This window comes from Enoplosus armatus, chromosome 12 (assembly GCF_043641665.1).
Source record: "Enoplosus armatus isolate fEnoArm2 chromosome 12, fEnoArm2.hap1, whole genome shotgun sequence".
Lineage (NCBI taxonomy): Eukaryota > Metazoa > Chordata > Actinopteri > Centrarchiformes > Enoplosidae > Enoplosus > Enoplosus armatus.
In genome coordinates this window covers 5,011,259-5,029,899 of record NC_092191.1, presented here as the reverse complement: position 1 = coordinate 5,029,899, position 18,641 = coordinate 5,011,259, and the positions used below count along the sequence as shown (strand labels likewise).

Genomic DNA, 18,641 nt, shown 5'->3' with positions numbered 1-18,641 from the left:
AAGTGACCAAGCTACTGTTCATGTGACTGTTTGTCTGACTCACACACACACACACACACACACACACACACACACACACACACACACACACACACACACACACACACACAGCTTGGCTTTATCTCAGCTGTAAGAATTGATCCCCCATGGATTTCAGAGGGGTCACGTGATTTGATAACCTCTACAGGATTCCCTCTGGTCAGGAGGCCTTTTTCTGCCAGTGTGTGTGCGTGTGTGTGTGTGTGTGTGTGTGTGTGTGTGTGAGTGTGCATTATTTTTGGCCCAGTATAAAATGAATTCTCCATAGACTGATACACCATATCCTAATCTAACTTCTGTCTGTCTCTGAGGTCTGAGATTGAACAATGGCTGGGAATAATGTTAACATCATTAGACTGCTGGTAATGGGGATTTATCATGTCTCATCTCTTTCTCTCCCTCTCTCCTTACCTTTCTCTCCTTCCCTTCATCTATTTTTCACTCCCGTCTGGCTCTTTAACTCTCTCTCTCTCCGTCTGCTGCTTTCTGCAGTCTCCACTTTCATGCCCGTACCCAGCAAATCACTGATACTTTCAAGGATTATTTTAAGGGCCGCTCAGATCAAACACCCTCAGCCTGGACCCTGCCTCAGTTACCCAGACTCCAGCCCCTTTAATTAGACATGGCTAATAACACTAAGCATGTGCTGATAGCCATCTCTCTGATAAGACTAGCCGCACAAGGACATAGGGCCCCTTTCCACCTTTTACAGGGCTACCTAAGGTTAAAAAGGCTAGTTAGCAACCTTATTTTATGGCGCGGGCCAGTCACGCTTGTGCCCAATTAACAGGCTAGTTGGCACTTACAGAGCATTAATTTGCAAAGGCAGGAGAGCAATCGGGCTGTGCACTTCTAAGCTACTTAAAATGCTAAATGCATTAAGAAAGATTACTAAATAATAATGTACACAAAGATATATGGTCAGTGGATATAATGTAATGGTGAAAAGTTACTGCACTTTTTGGGTTCATTTAAGTTTACAATATTGCAGTTTTTCAGTTTGTATGTCATTATCATCTGTGGAAGTAACTACAGTGCGTGGCTAACTATATTTGAAAAAGGTCTAACAAGCATTAAGCTAGCTTCAAGGATAATACGGTGCATGAACTGGGAATAAATAAAAGTTTTACCAAGAGAGAATAAATGTTAAATGAGATGTTCACCGACTGATTAAAACAAATGTTAATCACAGTGAAAAGGTGCTACAAAAAGCCACAAACCCCCAAATAAGTCAGTCAAAGTAAAACCCTATAATTAGTCTCAGAGCTACCACTTTTTCAGTAATCATTCTTGTATAACTGGGAAAACATCCAATAAAATCATCCAACATGTAAGTTGGATGATTTTATTGGATGTTTTCAGATGGTAGTTTGACTCTTAATTAACATGGATGCTCATGTTTGGGCTGAGTTAGGCTGTTGGTTTGGAAAATCACTCCAGGCCATATCTCTTTAGATGGATTGATCTAGGTGAGGATGATTCGGTAAGTGGTGTGTGTGTTTCTGTGTGTGTGTAGGATGAAAATAGGGGAGTGGAGGCATTAATTCCAATCATTAAGAACTTGGATAGCCTGGGGGTACAAACCCCTGAAATCGACTGCATGTAAACTCTGAAATGACTTACCAGTTGTTCACTTGTAGGATGGTGAGACCTGTGTCTTGCGCCAGCTGCTTCTTCTGTTCTTCTGACGGGTAGGGATGCTGCAGGAGACAGAGACAACACCTATGAGAAAAAGGCTGACCGCAAATTGTTTAATGAAGCTTCTTGCTGTTGAAAAAAGAGTTTGATGTGCCTTTTAGTAAAGAAAGAGTTGTTGTAGGTTACAGGTCACACACACACACACACACACACACACACACAGACAAAACCATACTGCATAATGAGAGGTAGAAAAATGAGATGTGTGCTCATGCTCATCGGTGCGTAGGTGTCAGTATGTGCCTGTGTGTATGTCTATCCGGATGTATACTGTAAGTATGTGTGAGTGTGTGCGCGTTAACGTGCCTCTCTCCCCCCGATCATTAATGGAATATGAAATCTTGTAATTAATGGCAGCCAAAAAGGCAAGCCAATTAGAAAGTTAAGTGAAGTGGAGAACCAGCTCTGGTAATTAGGCAGCCTCTTACACAAATATATTCGCGTCGACGGCCCCCCTTTCACCCTGCTGCATATGTAATCAGTGAGCGGGGAATATGTAACGTTAACCCAGACAAGAGAATGTAAAATCTCTTGTCTTTATTGCTGCTGCGTGCTTTCATCCTTATTGCAGTTGGTACAATAACATGAGTCTGTTCAGTTTGCCACTTTGCTGTAATCATTTTTGCTTTTTAACTGCACTGACTGCAAGAAAAGAAAAGTACAGAAAGCCTTCTACGTGTCACCCTTTAGACCACCAGCTGCACACAAGAACAAGAATTTCCTCCAAATCCCACATTGCCACCTCAGCATTTAAGCATTTAATCTAATTTTGAGTCTTTTATTTGATCAATCTTGAATATCAAAATATCGGCCAGTGAGAGGATGGAACTATGCTATAATGCTATATTTATCTAATGTAAATCCATTTTCATAGAGAGACAATCAAACTTTCATTTTGATCTTGTTTTAACTCAACTCTCAATTCTCTTCAGTCACTTTTTTAGTGAATTTCGTTTTGAATTACTTTACCTTACTCTGAGATTATTTTAGATTTGTCAGAAGGCTCATGGATGCATGATCAACAACGGTTCACATGTGGGAAAGACAATCCAAACTGACTTAAAGCCCAGTGTTTAAATATAAACCACTGACTGCACCCCCGTCCTGGAGAAGCCAGCTGAGGACAGTTAAATTCGAGCCACCTGTTTAAATATATAGAATGAATAAATTGGATAAATGTGAACTCGGGGAGTGTGTTGATTTATATTAGAGTGGGGGGGGTATCACAGTTGCACGGAGCCTTGCTCGTTGAGGACAATGTGCTGTTCATGAATGAGACAAGACATGGACTGTGCTGAACGCCATAGGCGGCCCATAAAAAAGGAGAGGGGGGGAGGAGCAGGGGAGCGAGGGAGAGAATAGATTGTTGAAGGGATACCACAAACTGGAAACTATATGTATACTCCAAAATGCTTTATATACATTTAAGAAAGGGAGAAGAGATACATATATAACTAAAGATCCTTGAATGACCCATTCTTTCCAAGTGTTTTCATTTTGCCAACCAGGGGGGTCAATTGCTGCATACTGGGACAGAGATTTCTGTCACATTACAGTGAAATAAAATGAATAATTTCCCCATGTTCCTTGTATCAATTCAAACAATAAATGGCATTATTTTAGGTTACTTTTACTTTCTTGAAAATAGGCAAAGAGCATCTCTTTAAACCAGCAAAACCAAAAATCCCCCTCCTTATTTTATTAAATAGAACTTTCAAATCCGCAACAAAACGGGGGATTGGCTGCGTTTTTCGGTGAATTTATCAGTTTGAATGACAGGCACAGGCCGCCCTGACAGAACCCTGACATTTATTCAGTTATTGCTCCATGTTATGGTGACCAACAATAGCCTATAATATATAGAGTATGTCTAACAAGAACACACACTCTTAATAGTCAATCAGACGTGCAAAATCAGTGAGGCGCCAGCATTTTCATTTTTTCATTACAGTTTTTGCAGCGCATAATGAACAGGATTGTGTTTAATGCTGGGACGACCCAGCAGAGAGAGAGAGAGACTGATTTTTTCCCAGCCTTCTCTTGTCCATGTGATTGGTTGTGGGGAATGGGAACACAAGGAGGCTAATTTCATGGGCTAAGTTATAATTGCATTGTCGCCTCTGGCCAAATTTGTGTCCACTCCTTTTCTATAACCATTTTTGTGTGCCTTTATGTGCGTGTGTGTGCATACATGCATGCAAACTGTCCGTCCGTTCACATAATGCGTGTGTGTGCACAAGTAACAGTAGACCGATCAGATAATATCAGAATTAAAATAGCTGCAAATCTGTGGCGCCAGCCGCCTGCCCACATGTGTAGAAAGTGAGAAAGCATTACTCTTTAGGGCTTGTGTCATCTGATGTCTTGAAGCATTGAGTTCTTTACATATAGACGCCACACACTCACTGCTGCCATATTAAAGCTAATCCTGTGAACAATGTGCCTTTTAAGTCTTTCTTCTCAACAAACAAAGCTGATTGAACATGAAAAGATCACTGTGTCCATTCTACGTGTCGCAGATCTGTGGAAGCAGGAGTGTCTTCCTCGTGATATCGGGGGGCTGCGGCCATGCCAGGGGCCACAATAAAGTACAAATACACCCTGTTTCAGTACTTCCCCTACTCTAGCTTCCCAGCACACACACGCAGACAGAAAGATATACACAACTAGTCACATGCAAACAGACATGCACGCAATCTCAATCTTAGACAGCAGGGGAGAAAAACCTTCTTGGTGTATAGTATATTTAATACTTTAATATTTTGCTGATAACACAACTTTTACTTTGGTAAATTTTGCTTTTACCTACATAAAGGATCTGAAAACTGCATCCTGCCCCTAACACACAACCTCCAAACGGCTGCATGTGCCAAAGTTTTCACATACAAAATAACACGCACTTTATGGAAGAGTTGCCAGTCAGAGATGGCCATGATCCAGTACATCAAAACTGTTTTTGTCCTCCTTTCTTTTTTTCTAAACCGCCAAATTAGCTCCTATCTGTCAAAACACTGTGATTTAGTTTCTCGCTCAGCAACAAGTCGCCCAGTTTTAATATTGTCTGTGAGTGATTCTGGTGTCTTAACGGCCTTTGGCTGTGCTTCAGCGGGTTGGGAGAGAGAGAGAGAGAGAGAAAGGCATTTAGTGAGAAAAGCAATAACATGTTCTTTAAAAGAGCAGATGGAAAGTTTCTGCGCATCCTTCCCTCCCTTCCCTCTTCCCTCCGCCTATCTTAATGATATGTCTTCTCCAAATATACAACTCCTTTCATGAGAATTTCCACCCTGCTCGCCTCTCTCTGCTGGGCTCTGAGCATGTGGGTGCCAGGAGGGGTGTGTGTTTTCGCTTCTCTCTTCTGTGTGTCTTATCAATCCGAGTGTGTGTGCGCGCACATCTGTTGTGTCGTGTGTGTCCAGTTGAGTCAAAGATTTTGCTCGAGTGTGTTCGTATTAGCGAGGTCATATCTGCGCAGACGTTAGAGTGTGTGTGTGTGTTTGTTCTCCTTTGAGCCACTGAGCTTGCTGGGCCTACGAGTAAGTTCAGCTGTGCGCGGTCATATGTGTGTGTGTGTGTGTTTGCATGCAGATGTGTGTGGGGGTGAGTAACAGAGCATCAGTAACATCCCCTCCCTGTCTGACCGTCTTCCTCTCTGACCCCCTCAGACAAGAACAAGAGAGGGATAGATAGACGGAGAAGGAGGAGAGGGAGCAAGAGGGAAGAGGGAGGCAGGGGAGGAGACATGGAAATGGATATCTGGAGCCCCAGGGGTTTAACGAAGAGATAAGAGCATAAATACTCTGCAAGACCCCTCTTTATACCCTTGTCCCATGCCTAACCTGGGAGAGAACTGTTTGAGACAGGCCAGTAGAAAAAATATCAACCATTACAGTTACCAGTGCTACAAAAGTACTAGATTACAATTGTATATAAAAAATATCGAGTCTTACATTTTACCTGACCCTCACCCCACACTAGCTGCACCGTTCTGACTTCCTGTTCTGCTTTTCCATTCATGTTTGAGAAACCTGAAGCTGGAATGGCTTTCCAACATGGGAGCGGCTATTTGCTTGGTGCCATGCTCAAGGTCACTTTGACAAGACACATGGCTATTGTGTGGACTGAACCTTTGACCTCTGCAGGACAAATGTCCGAGCAAAATCTTAATCTCGTCTGCAGGAGAAAAAAAGTGCTAAGGTCACAGCTCCCTAATTCTTATTTTTGCAACTTGTAAACTGTATGAAGCTTCACCTTATTCTCTCAGTAGCAATAAGACAAGGAAGGAAACGAAAAAAAGAACAAGAGTCTGAGTCACTCTTTAGTCGGGGATGCTGCACTTCACCACGAGGGGAGGGCTAGTTCAGAAATGTCTTTTATCTTGCTGCTGTTTTCCCTTCTCTTCATCTTGCCTCCTCAGCAAAACCGGCTCTCTTTCCTAGTCTCTCCGTCTGTCTGTCTCTTCCCCTCACTGCTCTAAATACTTTGACTTTATACTTTTAATTTGGCTTTGGCTCAAAAATAAGCTATCCACCCTGTAAACATTGACAACACTATGGATGTGATAGTTAATTTCAATCTTTTCACCTTTTTCTGTTCTGGCTTCTGAATACGCGTCAGATTTAGGCAATAAATGTCAAATAACTTTGCGTAAATATCTAAATATATATATCTTACTGCTTTTCAATGAAAGCCTACATTTTGCTATTACATCTCCATCTTAACGTGTGCAATTCCATCCTTGTTAACCAAAGCCACAGTCCTTCTCTAGCCATTAGCGTTATGGTGTTATCGTTGCATATATTTCTATTTAAAGCTGTGCTTCCCAAGTCTCTGTGCATCCCATTAAAACAGTCTTGACACGCCACATTAGCTTTATAAAACTGCAACCATGAAACAGGATGGAGGGAGGAATAAGAGAGAGGAAAATCATATGTTGTCACGATCATGTGATGTCCCTCAAAAAGAGGCCATGACACTGCACAATCTGTGGATGACAGACATGGTCAATGGTGTTTTGAGTTAGCTTACTTTACTGCCAGTTGGTTGGGGTTTGCCACAAGGCACAAGGAAGCCAGGAAATGCACTGAATCACGGTAAACAACGTGTTAACAAGCAACAGTTTATTTTAGCGTACTTTTCTGTTATCAGTAAGCAAAGACGCTTAACAGTCCTGACATAGTAAACCCCAACGACCTGAAACACCAGGCAGGTTACAGCAACATTATGCATGGTTATTGACTTGCATGTGCCAGCTGAGGTAGAAGTGAACAGCCTTGACTAGGCCAGGTCTGTTCCCCTCACTGTTCCCAGGTCAAATCTCCCTGGAAACCGAGCTGCCCATCAGGAATGCCTGACGGCTAATCCGGGGGCCTTTTTGGCTAGAAGGGCATCAGAGTATCATACCAAACTGTCTTACACACACACACACACACACACACACACACACACACACACACACACACACAGTTTACTGGAAGTGTAGCGGTGCTGCTGCCAGACGTGTATGAGATTACCTTAAATATTTGGGGAGGCAAGCACATTGTTATGCTAACAACAAATGGCCAGAACCCTGAGCACAAGCAGACTTTAAAACAAGCGTTCCAAACTGTAAGCCTGTTGTATCTCATACAACAAGCTTCCAATTTCAGAAATGTCTTGCTCATTCAGTGGAAGTTTCATCCTCTGTGTGTGTGCTCACGCTGCGCTGTGAAAGCTACGCCATTTCAAATTCCTTTCTGTGTAGGTGGCATCGACTGACATCCCTTTGACTTCATTAGGGAGCAGGGACCCAGCAACAAAGCTGGCTCTGGGAGAAAGGGGGGATTAAAGAAAAAAAGAAAAGAGAGTGAGAGAGAACAAAACAACAACAGAAAAAAACAAAGCACCCCTAACCTAATTTCCTCTGATTTGGGCTGCTCCAATGCAAAATAACAAAACAGAGCAAAAACAGATCTTTTCAGAGTTTCAGAGCGCCCTCTGTAAAGTCTGCGCAAAATAAACGCCCGTCTCATCTTAGTGCTGTACATTGCAACAAAAAAAAAAACAGAAATAGCCTCTGTTATGGCGTTGGACTACGGTAAACCAACTCAAAGCTTGTAGCATGAATAATTCACCACCGCCTTTTTTTTCTTTTTTGGAAACCTCGATATATGCACCAGAAATGGCAAAGAAATCCCCTTTCAAACTCTTTTTGTCATCAAATCTCTCCATCTCTTCTGGAGATAAAGAAAACGGAGGAAAAAAACAGATGTTCTTGGGCTTTTCATTCATTAATGAGCATTTTTCCTCTCAAAAAACAGCTTTTGTTGATTTAGGGAAATCGCACAGCGCTCTTGCCTACGGGAATGAGATAAATCTAGTTAGCTGGTGAGGCAAAGGGTGAAAAGTACGTCATTAAAGCTCTAGTACAAAGTGGATTAGACAATGTACAGCATTACCATCTTCTCCACTATGATAATTGATGATAAGCATCATTCATTGCTTTTCTAAAACTCTATGATCTAAAGCAGGGCAGCAGCCACTGCTGTAGCTGTTCCTGCTGTTCTGCAGGGTGTGAACAATGATCCGTGTGCTTTACAGTTGGGTGGGTCTCTAGCCTCTGTGTATACTGAAGCTTATAGCATGTATGCACATGACCAGGTCTCAAGTCTTAACAAAGTGCTGTATTGTTGTGTTTAACATAGAATGTAAAGGGTGAGGTCTGTTGATACTGAAGGAAAGCATCTTGCGTGCTGGATGTGTGGTGTCTGTGCTCTCTGGTTGCTTTCACTAAGAGCGAGGGCGTGCTTCATTAGTCCTCCCTATTCCAGCTCAGGGGAGGCTAAATTTATTAAGGGGGCCGGATGTTGCACAACACCTGCTGCTGTGCTTCCCTCTGTGCAATAAAGGGAAGGGGGTGCAGCATGCTAGCTAGTGCTAGTGGTAAGCGCTGCTCGTTGGACTGAGGCTGATGAGCTGGGGCTAATTCAGGGGGTGATTATGTAGTTTGCTGGACCACTAAACCTCTTTAAGCCCGTAATTACTGCCTATTTGAGCGAGGGGAGGCACTCCAAAGCAATCGGTACTTGCACCAAGCGGCGCAGTGAACGTCAGCCACAGCTGGAGGTGGGCTGCCTCAGGGCTGCCTTGGATGGAGGGGTGTGTAAATGGGGAGTAGGAGGGATCCACAAAGCCTCATCCCAGTCAGGTACCACAGAAAGCTGAGAGAGAACAGCGGGATGCCCCTCAGAGCACCAGCACGCTAGCTCCAAGCTACAGTGCTTGGAGCTAGCGTTCTAGCAGTGATCTCTAAGCTTAAAAACAAATGTTCTCTTGTTACACACACAGCTACAATACACAGAGCTCGTTACACAGGGCTGCAGAGAAACAAAGCGCTATTACGGGTGAGTTCAAGGCAACAAAACAAAAACTATTAAACAAACGAGGAGACTTCCTAACCACATAAACTCCTCTGATTAAATTGAGCTTGAAAGTAAGCGTGGAGTGGGGGTTGGATATGTCACCATGGTGAGAAACTAAAGGGCTTTTTTTAGACTCAGTGTCTGTGACATACAAGAGGGAATCAGACTCTCAGATTGCAACTCGACCATGGGGGAATCCATTTCATTTCACCTGACTTTCAAGGAAATTTGACTTTACGTAATGCCACTGAAATCTGATCTCTCCGAGGAAGCAATTTGGGGACCACAGAACATTCTAATAACCCTGGCGATATTATTATGTTATTATCATAATTACCCTTTTGCCCCCAACGTTTTAATTAGAAACTCACCGTTGGCCCCTAGGGGGGTGAAAAGAACCTGGGTTGGGGGAATGCTGAAACTAGGTAAGGGTATTTCACAATTGCTCCCTTATGCTCTTTGGAGCGGCAAGTATAAGAGGGAAGGAGGACGCAGCCAGTGCTATTGAAAGATGAAGCGTTCTCACTCTACCTCCTCTGTCTTCCTCTGACATCTCTGTCATTCAAAGTACAACTACACCCCTCCCTCCTTCCTCTTTTCCCTCCATCTCCATATCTTTCTCACCCGTCTCCGCCCCCTCCATCCCTCTGTTCTATATTTAGCATTTTGCTTAACTATCTCATGCTGCCTCCTTTTCTTCCCTCTTTTCTTCCACCTCCACTTAACTCCTCTCTTTACCGTTACCTCTCATCTTTTCCTTCGACTTTAATATCAACCGCCTCTTTCTCCCTCCGCCAAATGCATCGCTCCGTCTCCCTCTTCTGCTTTCTCTCTCCCTCCTCATCTTCAGAAGCGGAGAGCCTTCTCCATCAGTGCACCGCTTTTACAAATCAATGACTTAATCTGTCGTAACAAACAAGTGAGCAGCACCCTCAGCCCTGATCAACCCCCCCCCCCTTCCCCCCACAATTGCTAACCACTTCAGAGAGAGTGGAGGGAGAGAAAAGGGAAGAAAGCTGACAAATATGCAAGGTGAAATATACATAATAGAGAGAGTATGTAGGAGGAATTAAGAAAATCACAGACATATTGGAGTATAGGTGGAACAGAAACATGTTTGAAAGTGGGAGAGAAGAAGTAAAAAGAAGACACAGTCGTGAAAAAAGTGAGAAAAATGAAAGTGTGTGCGTCAGCGTGGGTTTTCCCACCACATCTCCTCTCCAAGCCCTCAACTCTATCCGACTCCTCTACCATGAGTTATTGCCTGTCTGCATTCACCACCTGGTTCACTAGCTACCATTTCTCTCCCTCCACTGGACACACACAAACATCCTGACACACTAATATGCACACCACAGACAAACACACACACATGTCCACATGCATACTTTGTGTGTGTGTGTGTTACAGATGCACTTACATTGTCATGCACACAAACACACACCTGACCACCCGGCTCCACAGGGGCACCTCGGGTCAGCTGGCCAAGTGTAAACACACTACCAGGCTACAGCCACCTGCCTCTAGAGCACCATGAGCCTTTTATGCAGAAAACTTCAATTATAACATTATGAGACAAGAAGGTGTAAAATGATGAGTTATGGATAGATATCACAAGATATCTCATCTATAAATCATAGATCACTCTCCAATGCCTTTGAAACAGCGCGAGTGCCCCAATATTGCTATGATATCATGGTTCAAGGCCATTAACATGTAAGGCAACACAGCAGTGCATTACAGAAAAAAAAGAGAGAGAGAGAGGGAGTCATGGAAGAAAAGAGGAGAGAGAGAGAAGTCAGAGAGGCAGAAGGCATGCATAAAAGATAGGAAACCCTTATGGTTTGTCAGAAAGAAGTGTTTTGTCTGAGAGGGAGACGGAGACGGAGCGTAGGGGAAACAGAGAGGGTTCACGCATGGGAGAGAATACAAGCGGGAGGAACTGAATTGATAAATTAGTTCAGCCAACGCGCAAACTGATTACCACGACGGCAAAGCCACAGGATCCATCGAGCACACGCAAGGAACGAGACACAAAGAGACGCACACATTCGTACACAGCACTTACAAAAGAGACATAAAGCTGACACATACAAATAATAGCACAACTGCATATGCAATCACACACAGACGCACGCACGCACACACACACACACACACACACACACACACACACACACACACACACACATACTAAATGTATCTAGGGCAGGCTGCTGCAGTTGCTGTAAGTAAAAGGTATTGAGCTGCTGACTCCAGCCAGAAAAGATCCCACAATCCTCTGGATCACCAAACACAGTCTAATGGATAATGGCTAACAGCTAGCGCTAATGTGATTTCACACTTAGCAGATTTAATATATCACTGGCTGAACAAAATCATGCTACACACAGACATCTATGCTAAACTCTGTTCCTTGAAAGGTTACTGCCAAAGTTTCATTTAAGGAGTTTTAAACAAAAAAAAAAGGAAGTGATGTATTTGCTTACAGTCAGAATGAGAGGCTGAACCGCCAACATTGCTCATCTGTTTGAACAGAATCATTCCATCAAGCTAACCACAGACTTATGACAATATTTTTCCCTGACTCTTCCACACGTCAACTTGCCACTCACTCTCCAATAAATACCACAGTGATGGTGGGGAACTCCACACCCCACCCAGGCACTGCCGACGTCACTGCTGTGGGCCTATGCAAAAGTGTGTGTATGTATGTATGCTTGCATCTGAGTGTGTTTGTGTGTGTCTGAGTGGGCCCCTTCTTCGGATTTGCAAACTGATTAGTGTGTACCAAACCAAGAATAATTTCACACATCCGAGTTATTGGGCCTTTGTCCAGTCTGAAGATACACACACACACACACACACACTTATCACATACAGCTGATAATGAAAAATAGAACAAGTGTGAAACACAGCTTCAGCATGACGCCATCAATCACTCAGACGTACAACAATGAAACCACACACTGAACTGTTTCATAGTTTCCCGACTATGAAATTATATGAGGGTTGGGGGGAGGGGAGAGGGACAGAAGAAGAATGGCAAAGCGAAAAAGAAGAGGAAGATGGTAATGATGGTGGCAAATTAATTCAGAAATTAAGAGTGGGATTAAATATTCTCTCAGCTTGACGTTTAATCATTTTAAAACATTAAACTGCATTAAACCAACAAAGTTAGATAATGTATACAACATTTAAGAAACAAGAAACTAAAAAGAAACCCCTACAGTTCATGTTCAAACATGTGTGTGTGTGTATTCTGGGGAGCCATGTTAGATCTCTTGCGACTGGTGATCCCCTCCAGTGCTACTGACCGACCTTGAGGGTCTGTAAAGTTCTCACGTTCTCAAGGAAACACACCGACCCGCCCCCTTGACCAAGGCCAGATCAACACACACACACACACACACACACACACACACACACACACAGACGCTTGCTTTTGGTCTCGATCTATGGCAGACATTTTGGAAAAGTTCAAAGGTGACATGAATTAAAAGTTAACTGCCCTTGAGGGCTTTTAAAAAGAGGGGGGAAACGATACAAGAAGCAGAGAGGAGAAAGTGGGAGAAAAAGCTGAAATACAGAGTTGACAGAAATGTAAAGGGACTTTGTAAAAGACCTGATCTGCACTAATATATGTATATAAACTAATTGTTCAGCCTGCTTTGAGTATGAGATTAGTGGTAATATCCTCATATGACAATACTTGAAAAGTAATGAAAACCCTTAAAGTGTCTTATTCCCTCATGACCAAGATTCAACCAATATGACTTCCATACAGACTGCGCTTTACACGGAAACCTTCCAATACTCTATAGAATAATCTCAATAGAATAAACTCAATAGAATTTGATATTTATACAAAAGTTACTTTAAAGCATGTAAAGTATGCACTGTTTTTCCCAGAATAAGATTCTTGGCAGGATGTAAAAGCCTCTGAAACGTTCACTGAACTCTCCTTAGAAACCCAAACTTATGAAATGCATTAAGGTGGGCCAGCAGATCTAAAGAGCGCTACATAAACATCTGTACCAACGCAGGGGAACGTCTGGGATGCTGATTTCAAATGAAGAAAATAAATCACAAAAGCAAATAAGAGGTTTGTTCTTCTAAACAGCAATACTCAAGGAAGAATTGTATAACATATATGACAATAAAAAGTCACAACTGCAACTCTGCTGTTCAAACTCCCAACATCTGCCATGTGTCAGTCTTTCTACCCATCTACTGTATCCCTCCATCCCTCTATTCATCTACTCATCCATCCATCACTCCACCCATCAATCATGAAACAGATGGCCTTTCAGGAGTCTGTGTCAGGGCTGATGGCTTCCCTCTGCCCCAGCCGTACCATTACCCCCCCCCCTCCACCAACAACACCCCCAGAACCCCACATAACACACACATATACACATTCACACTAACAGACACACACCTCCTGCCCCCTACACCTCCGCCACATGGACCGGTCTTACTATCTACTATCCACTCCCATGGATCACTATCTACCCCCCCTAGAAAAGACGGGTCATCTGCCTATCAGCTTTAAAAAAAAACAAAAAAACATGCACGCCCTCATGAAATGGTGGCAAAGAGTGTGAGCAGCAAGTCTGTGTATCTGTGAGGGTCAGTCCACAAAGAGAAGCCCCCAAAGAGAGCTGTCTGCCTTTGGTCCCTGGGGCCTGTCAAGAGGGATAATTGATGATGTTTTCATTACAAGGTGTGGGGTAATGTGGGGGTTGGGGCACAGTATGAGTGTGTGTGCATGTGTGTGCGTGTGTTGTGGGGGTTGGCAGGTTGACTCAGCTGCCTCCTCTTTGACACCAACCACTCCTGCGATTGGTACGGACAAGTCTTTGCTTCCAAATGCCCTCATACAACACACACACACACTCCTAGCCACGCACATGCACAAAAGCAATCACACACACATTTACACAAAGACTAGCCCTCAAAGACAGATTCACACACACAAACACAAACACACACTCAGAAACACACAGCCCAAAGCCAAATCCATTCCCAGAGATAAACTATCGGAAACCGAATAAAAATGCTGAGAATAAGACTAAGTTGTTCTCTTGTTTTCTTCTGCTGCTGTGTCTCATCACAGTGTCATGCCAGGCCTTTGGCAGATCTGTCCGTCTGTCTGTCGTCTGGACCTCTTTGAAATCCTAATGCAGTGGCGCCTAAGATTCTGACTGCCACTTAGATTGAATTAAGACCTAATCGGAGACACCAGGCCACATAGGCCACTGTATTAACTTTACAGTATCAGGGTGGACATCGTCCCTTTGTCGTCGTTTATGAATAAATGCATGAAAACACATAAGTCTGCAGATGTTTTCCTATTAAGCTCGCTTCCTGATGTCTCTGCAAAGTTATTAACGAGGCGTCCTGGCGGCTTGGATGGTTAATTGAAATTATTTTTCAAGAGAAATTTAATTTGTTTAGTGGATAACTAAGACAAACAAGTCTAACAACAATCACAGGACAACCATAGTGGTAAACATGAAAAGAATACATGCTACGTCTGTGTGTTCTGGATTCAATTCAAGCATTGTGTCTTTGCTGTACTGTATGTCATCCCCATTTCTCTGACCCATTTCCTTCTTATCACCATGACCTAATATCTAATAAAAAATGGCCAAAAGTCAGTTTCAGATAAAAATAACCTTTTTATATATATATATATATGTATTTTTATGTGCCTCTGCCTCTCTGAATTTTATGTGTACAAAAGTAGGATAACACCCTCCCAGGCCTGGGGTTGCCATGGCAGGTCAGGGTTGCCGCGGGTGATCAGCGTGCTGACATGTCCAGGCTCCAGCAATAAACAGCCGAAGACTAATGGCATCAGAGGCAATGGTGAACTCTGACCTCAAAAGTTTTTTTTTTCTCTCCCTTCTGTTGTTTAGAAGAGGCTTTACATATCTGGTTTGTGTTCTCTCAAGCTCGGGAACTGATAAGTCTTCAGTTTACACTCATGTTGATTATATACTCTGTGTCAGGAACAGATAAAACACAATATTGAGTCATTCTGTGACCATCAAAAGAACATTTGATTTAACCAGAAAAACTGAATACTGTCAAACGCAGACGCCCTCCTGCCACACAGAGGAAGCAATTTTCCGAACTGGCGTGACAATAAAGTTGAGTGTCCTTTGCAATGTTTTTTTTCTTTCCTGTTCAATCCAAACCTAAGACATCAGGATCCAAGGGAAAATGTCTTGCCTTTAATGATTAATGCAGCTATCCATGCATCCATGCATCCATCCATCTATCACCTCCTCTCACGCCCCCTCCCACCCTGCACACCCAGTCTGGATTCCTCCTCCACTCAGGGACAGCGAGGCTCCTGGCCTCCTCTGCCAGCGCAGAAATGAATTATATTGCTTTTCACACCTGTTTCTGCTCAAAACCCTGCTGCACGCTGCTGTGTTGCAAAAAAAAAAAAGGAAAAAAAACATTTCCAAGGGGGGTAACAGTGCTCCCCCAGCTCGGCTACATCTCCGTACACGAGCGGTTAAATTAGACTCTAATTGTATTAACGGGGGATTATGCCTTCCAGTTGGATTTTTTATACTCTCTCTCTCTCTGTGCATTTTACACATTTTAAGGGGAGAAAGGAGGAGGAGGGGGGGGGGAAAGCAGCTCATTGAGGGTTTGCGGGTTGGCTTCTTTTATGAGCTGCGATCACGGCTGCCCCTCGTTACACTGAGTCTGTGTACAAATAGGAGGGGAGGAGAGCCAGAATGAGAGAGTGTTAGTGATAATGTGTATGAGAGTGTGTGTCCCAGTCTGCCAGGCTAATATACCGATGCTAACACTGTGAATGCCAAACTCCCCTGCCCTTCCTTTCTACACACACACACACACCTACTTCAGTTTAGCAAGGCAACAATCTAAACGGGGATACGGGTGGTGTGTGTCGTGGGGAGGCGGGGATGAATTCCATCTAATTACTCTGTCACATAATTTCACAAATTGCCTTTTCATAGGGGAGTGGAGAGCAGAGCACAGGGCGCGTTGGGGATTTGAGGCCTGAGCTTTCATTTACTACTCATTTCTTGTTAAATTAAACAAGAAAATACCATTTGTGAGGAGGGGGGGGCGTAGGGGTGGGGGTGGTTGGTGGGAGTTAGCTGGATTCCAACTGCACAATAGGAGGGATGGAGGAAACAGAGATTGGTTACTAGCTATTTCCTCATCTCAAGGTTTGTTCTCTGTAACACAAAGCAACAAGACAGCTCAGCCAGTTATGCCATCAGTTTAAAATAAAACTTAAATCATTTTGTTAAACATATAATTGTTAATATCTAAGTTTAAGCACGTTGATGTTAAGCAGATATAAAGGTTTTTTTTGGTATTTATAAGATAACTCTTATCAAAATCTCCCATTCACTTAGTCAGTAAAGCCAAATGACTGCTAGTAGTCAAAACATATGTTTCATTAAGGATGTCAACAGAAAACTAACTGAGATGAGGACACTAGTGGAAAAGCCCTCCCCTCTCCTTTACCTTGGTTCCCCACCAAGTTTACAGCTGTATGTCAAGCTGGCAGAAAGCTGCGTGGTTCGGCCACTGGTGACAGGCGGTAAACGCTAATGTTTTGTAGTCGCTCCAAGTCAGGGCAGCCAAATTCTTCCGATGAACTTGTCCCACAAGCGCTGTCGACAACATATGAGCTCATTGGGTGTGTTGGAGAGAACTCAGCGAGCTGCGACTGTCGTCATCATCACAAATTCAATACCACTGCCCTATCTGTCACTGCATCACGCAACAGATAGAAGCATCTTTTCCTCCCAATTCCCAGTTCTTTACCTGTTATTTCCTAATTTAACTTTGTCACCCTGCACATGGGAATATGCATTTCATCCCAAAGCATTGTGCCTTTGACCCTGGCACTGACAATACCGGCAATTCAAGGATTTACTTAACTTTTTCTACTGTTGGTGTCCATGCTAATAACAAACATGGCACTCTAAAATCTTTCCCTTTTCCTGCTAGAAGAAGACTATGGAAATTAGCATCCTTGATGGATAAGTAAGCAGAGATGCAGAAATGTCTTCAAAACAACCCTAAGAAAACAGCCATATGAATGCCACCTACCACCTACCCTGCTGGTGCACTCGCAGCCTCAGTTCGCCACCCACCTTCCCCTTCCGCTTCGGTATAATGGGAACTCCCCTGAGGGTCCAAGTGTGAGGGCGAATAACAGAAAATACACCAAGGTGGGTATCCAAACTTCTACCCTGTATTATTCCACTGTATTCTGCTCTATTCAGTCCCATTGTCTCTCCACTGTCAAATTCCTGCATATTTATTACAGATCCTCCCTTATTCACGTTTGTGTAGGACCACAGCACTTTGTCATGAAAATGTGTGTGTATATGTGTGTGTGTATATGTATCTGCGTGTGCCTAATTGGCATTGTGTCTATCTCTAAGAGGCCAGACTCACATCCTCCCTCCCTCTGTGAAACAAAGGCAGGCCAGCTGATGATGCCGAGGATGAGCCTGGATCAGCTGTCCAGGTCTATGAGAGACACACTGCTAATGTAGGAGATACTGTAAATGTTTTTCCATTAGATTTTCCATGTGTAGCGTTTATAAACACGGACATATGGTGATTAAATTAATGGTGACACTGAGGAATGATTAACGTAAACAAATGAAACCACTGCGAGCATTTATCTGACACCAGTGGTATCGTTAATGCCAGTGTTTCTCAAAATTAAGACCACATTTCCCATAAACAAAGAAGACGTTGCTCCTCTCTTCCGTTTGCTTTTACTAAAGATGATGAACATATTGGAAGTGATTTTTCCATCAACCTTTAAGTTTACTTCGCAGTTCTGAGAGCTTTAGCAGCGTCTTCCTGTTTTGTGCCATAAAGCAACATACCCCGTGCCATTGTGTGCCTGTATGTGTGCATGTTTTAGTTCTACTTTCTCTTTTTGCTTGGGAGAAGGAAAAGGTTGATGGATCCTCCTCATCCCCCCTCTTCACCTCCTCGCCTTCTCCTCCTCTTCTCCCTCCCTCCCTTGACACTCACTTATATCCTTCCCACTGTTTGAGATCTAACAGTGCAGAAGCCTCCCATAAGCCCAACTCATGGTGTAATATGACACAGTAGGTGTGTAGCTGTGTGTGTGTGTGTGTTTCACTGGGCGAGTGTGTGCTGAACTGTATTTCCACAGACAGGATGTGTGTACGTTTCAAACACCTTTCCTCTGTAGCCCCAAAGGTTTCAGGGGGTGTATGGGTTGAGGTCAGGGAGTTGGAGGAGAGGTTAGTGTGTATGTGTGATGATGTGTGTGTGTGTGTGTGTGTGTGTGTGTGTGTGTGTGTGTGTGTGTGTGTGTGTGCAGGGTGATGGAGAGCTGGTGGTTTGTGAAGGAGGTGGTGAGGGTCAGATGGAAAGGGGAGAGCACAAAGTGAAACAAAAAGTATAAGAAGCCTTGTGAACTCTGTGTGTGTGTGTGTGTGTGTGTGTGTG

The 18,641-nt window shown here is 43.4% G+C and overlaps 1 protein-coding gene across 1 annotated transcript in view; it reads right to left on the bottom strand.

Annotated features, from left to right (window-relative positions):
* LOC139293847 (homeobox protein Meis1) overlaps positions 1–18,641 on the bottom strand; it is an 80,044-nt gene that overhangs the window by 22,196 nt on the left and 39,207 nt on the right. Inside the window, exon 9 of the mRNA XM_070915454.1 lies at positions 1,663–1,739. Within this exon, the coding sequence (XP_070771555.1) occupies positions 1,663–1,739 (77 nt within the window). The remainder of the gene's footprint in view (positions 1–1,662; positions 1,740–18,641) is intronic.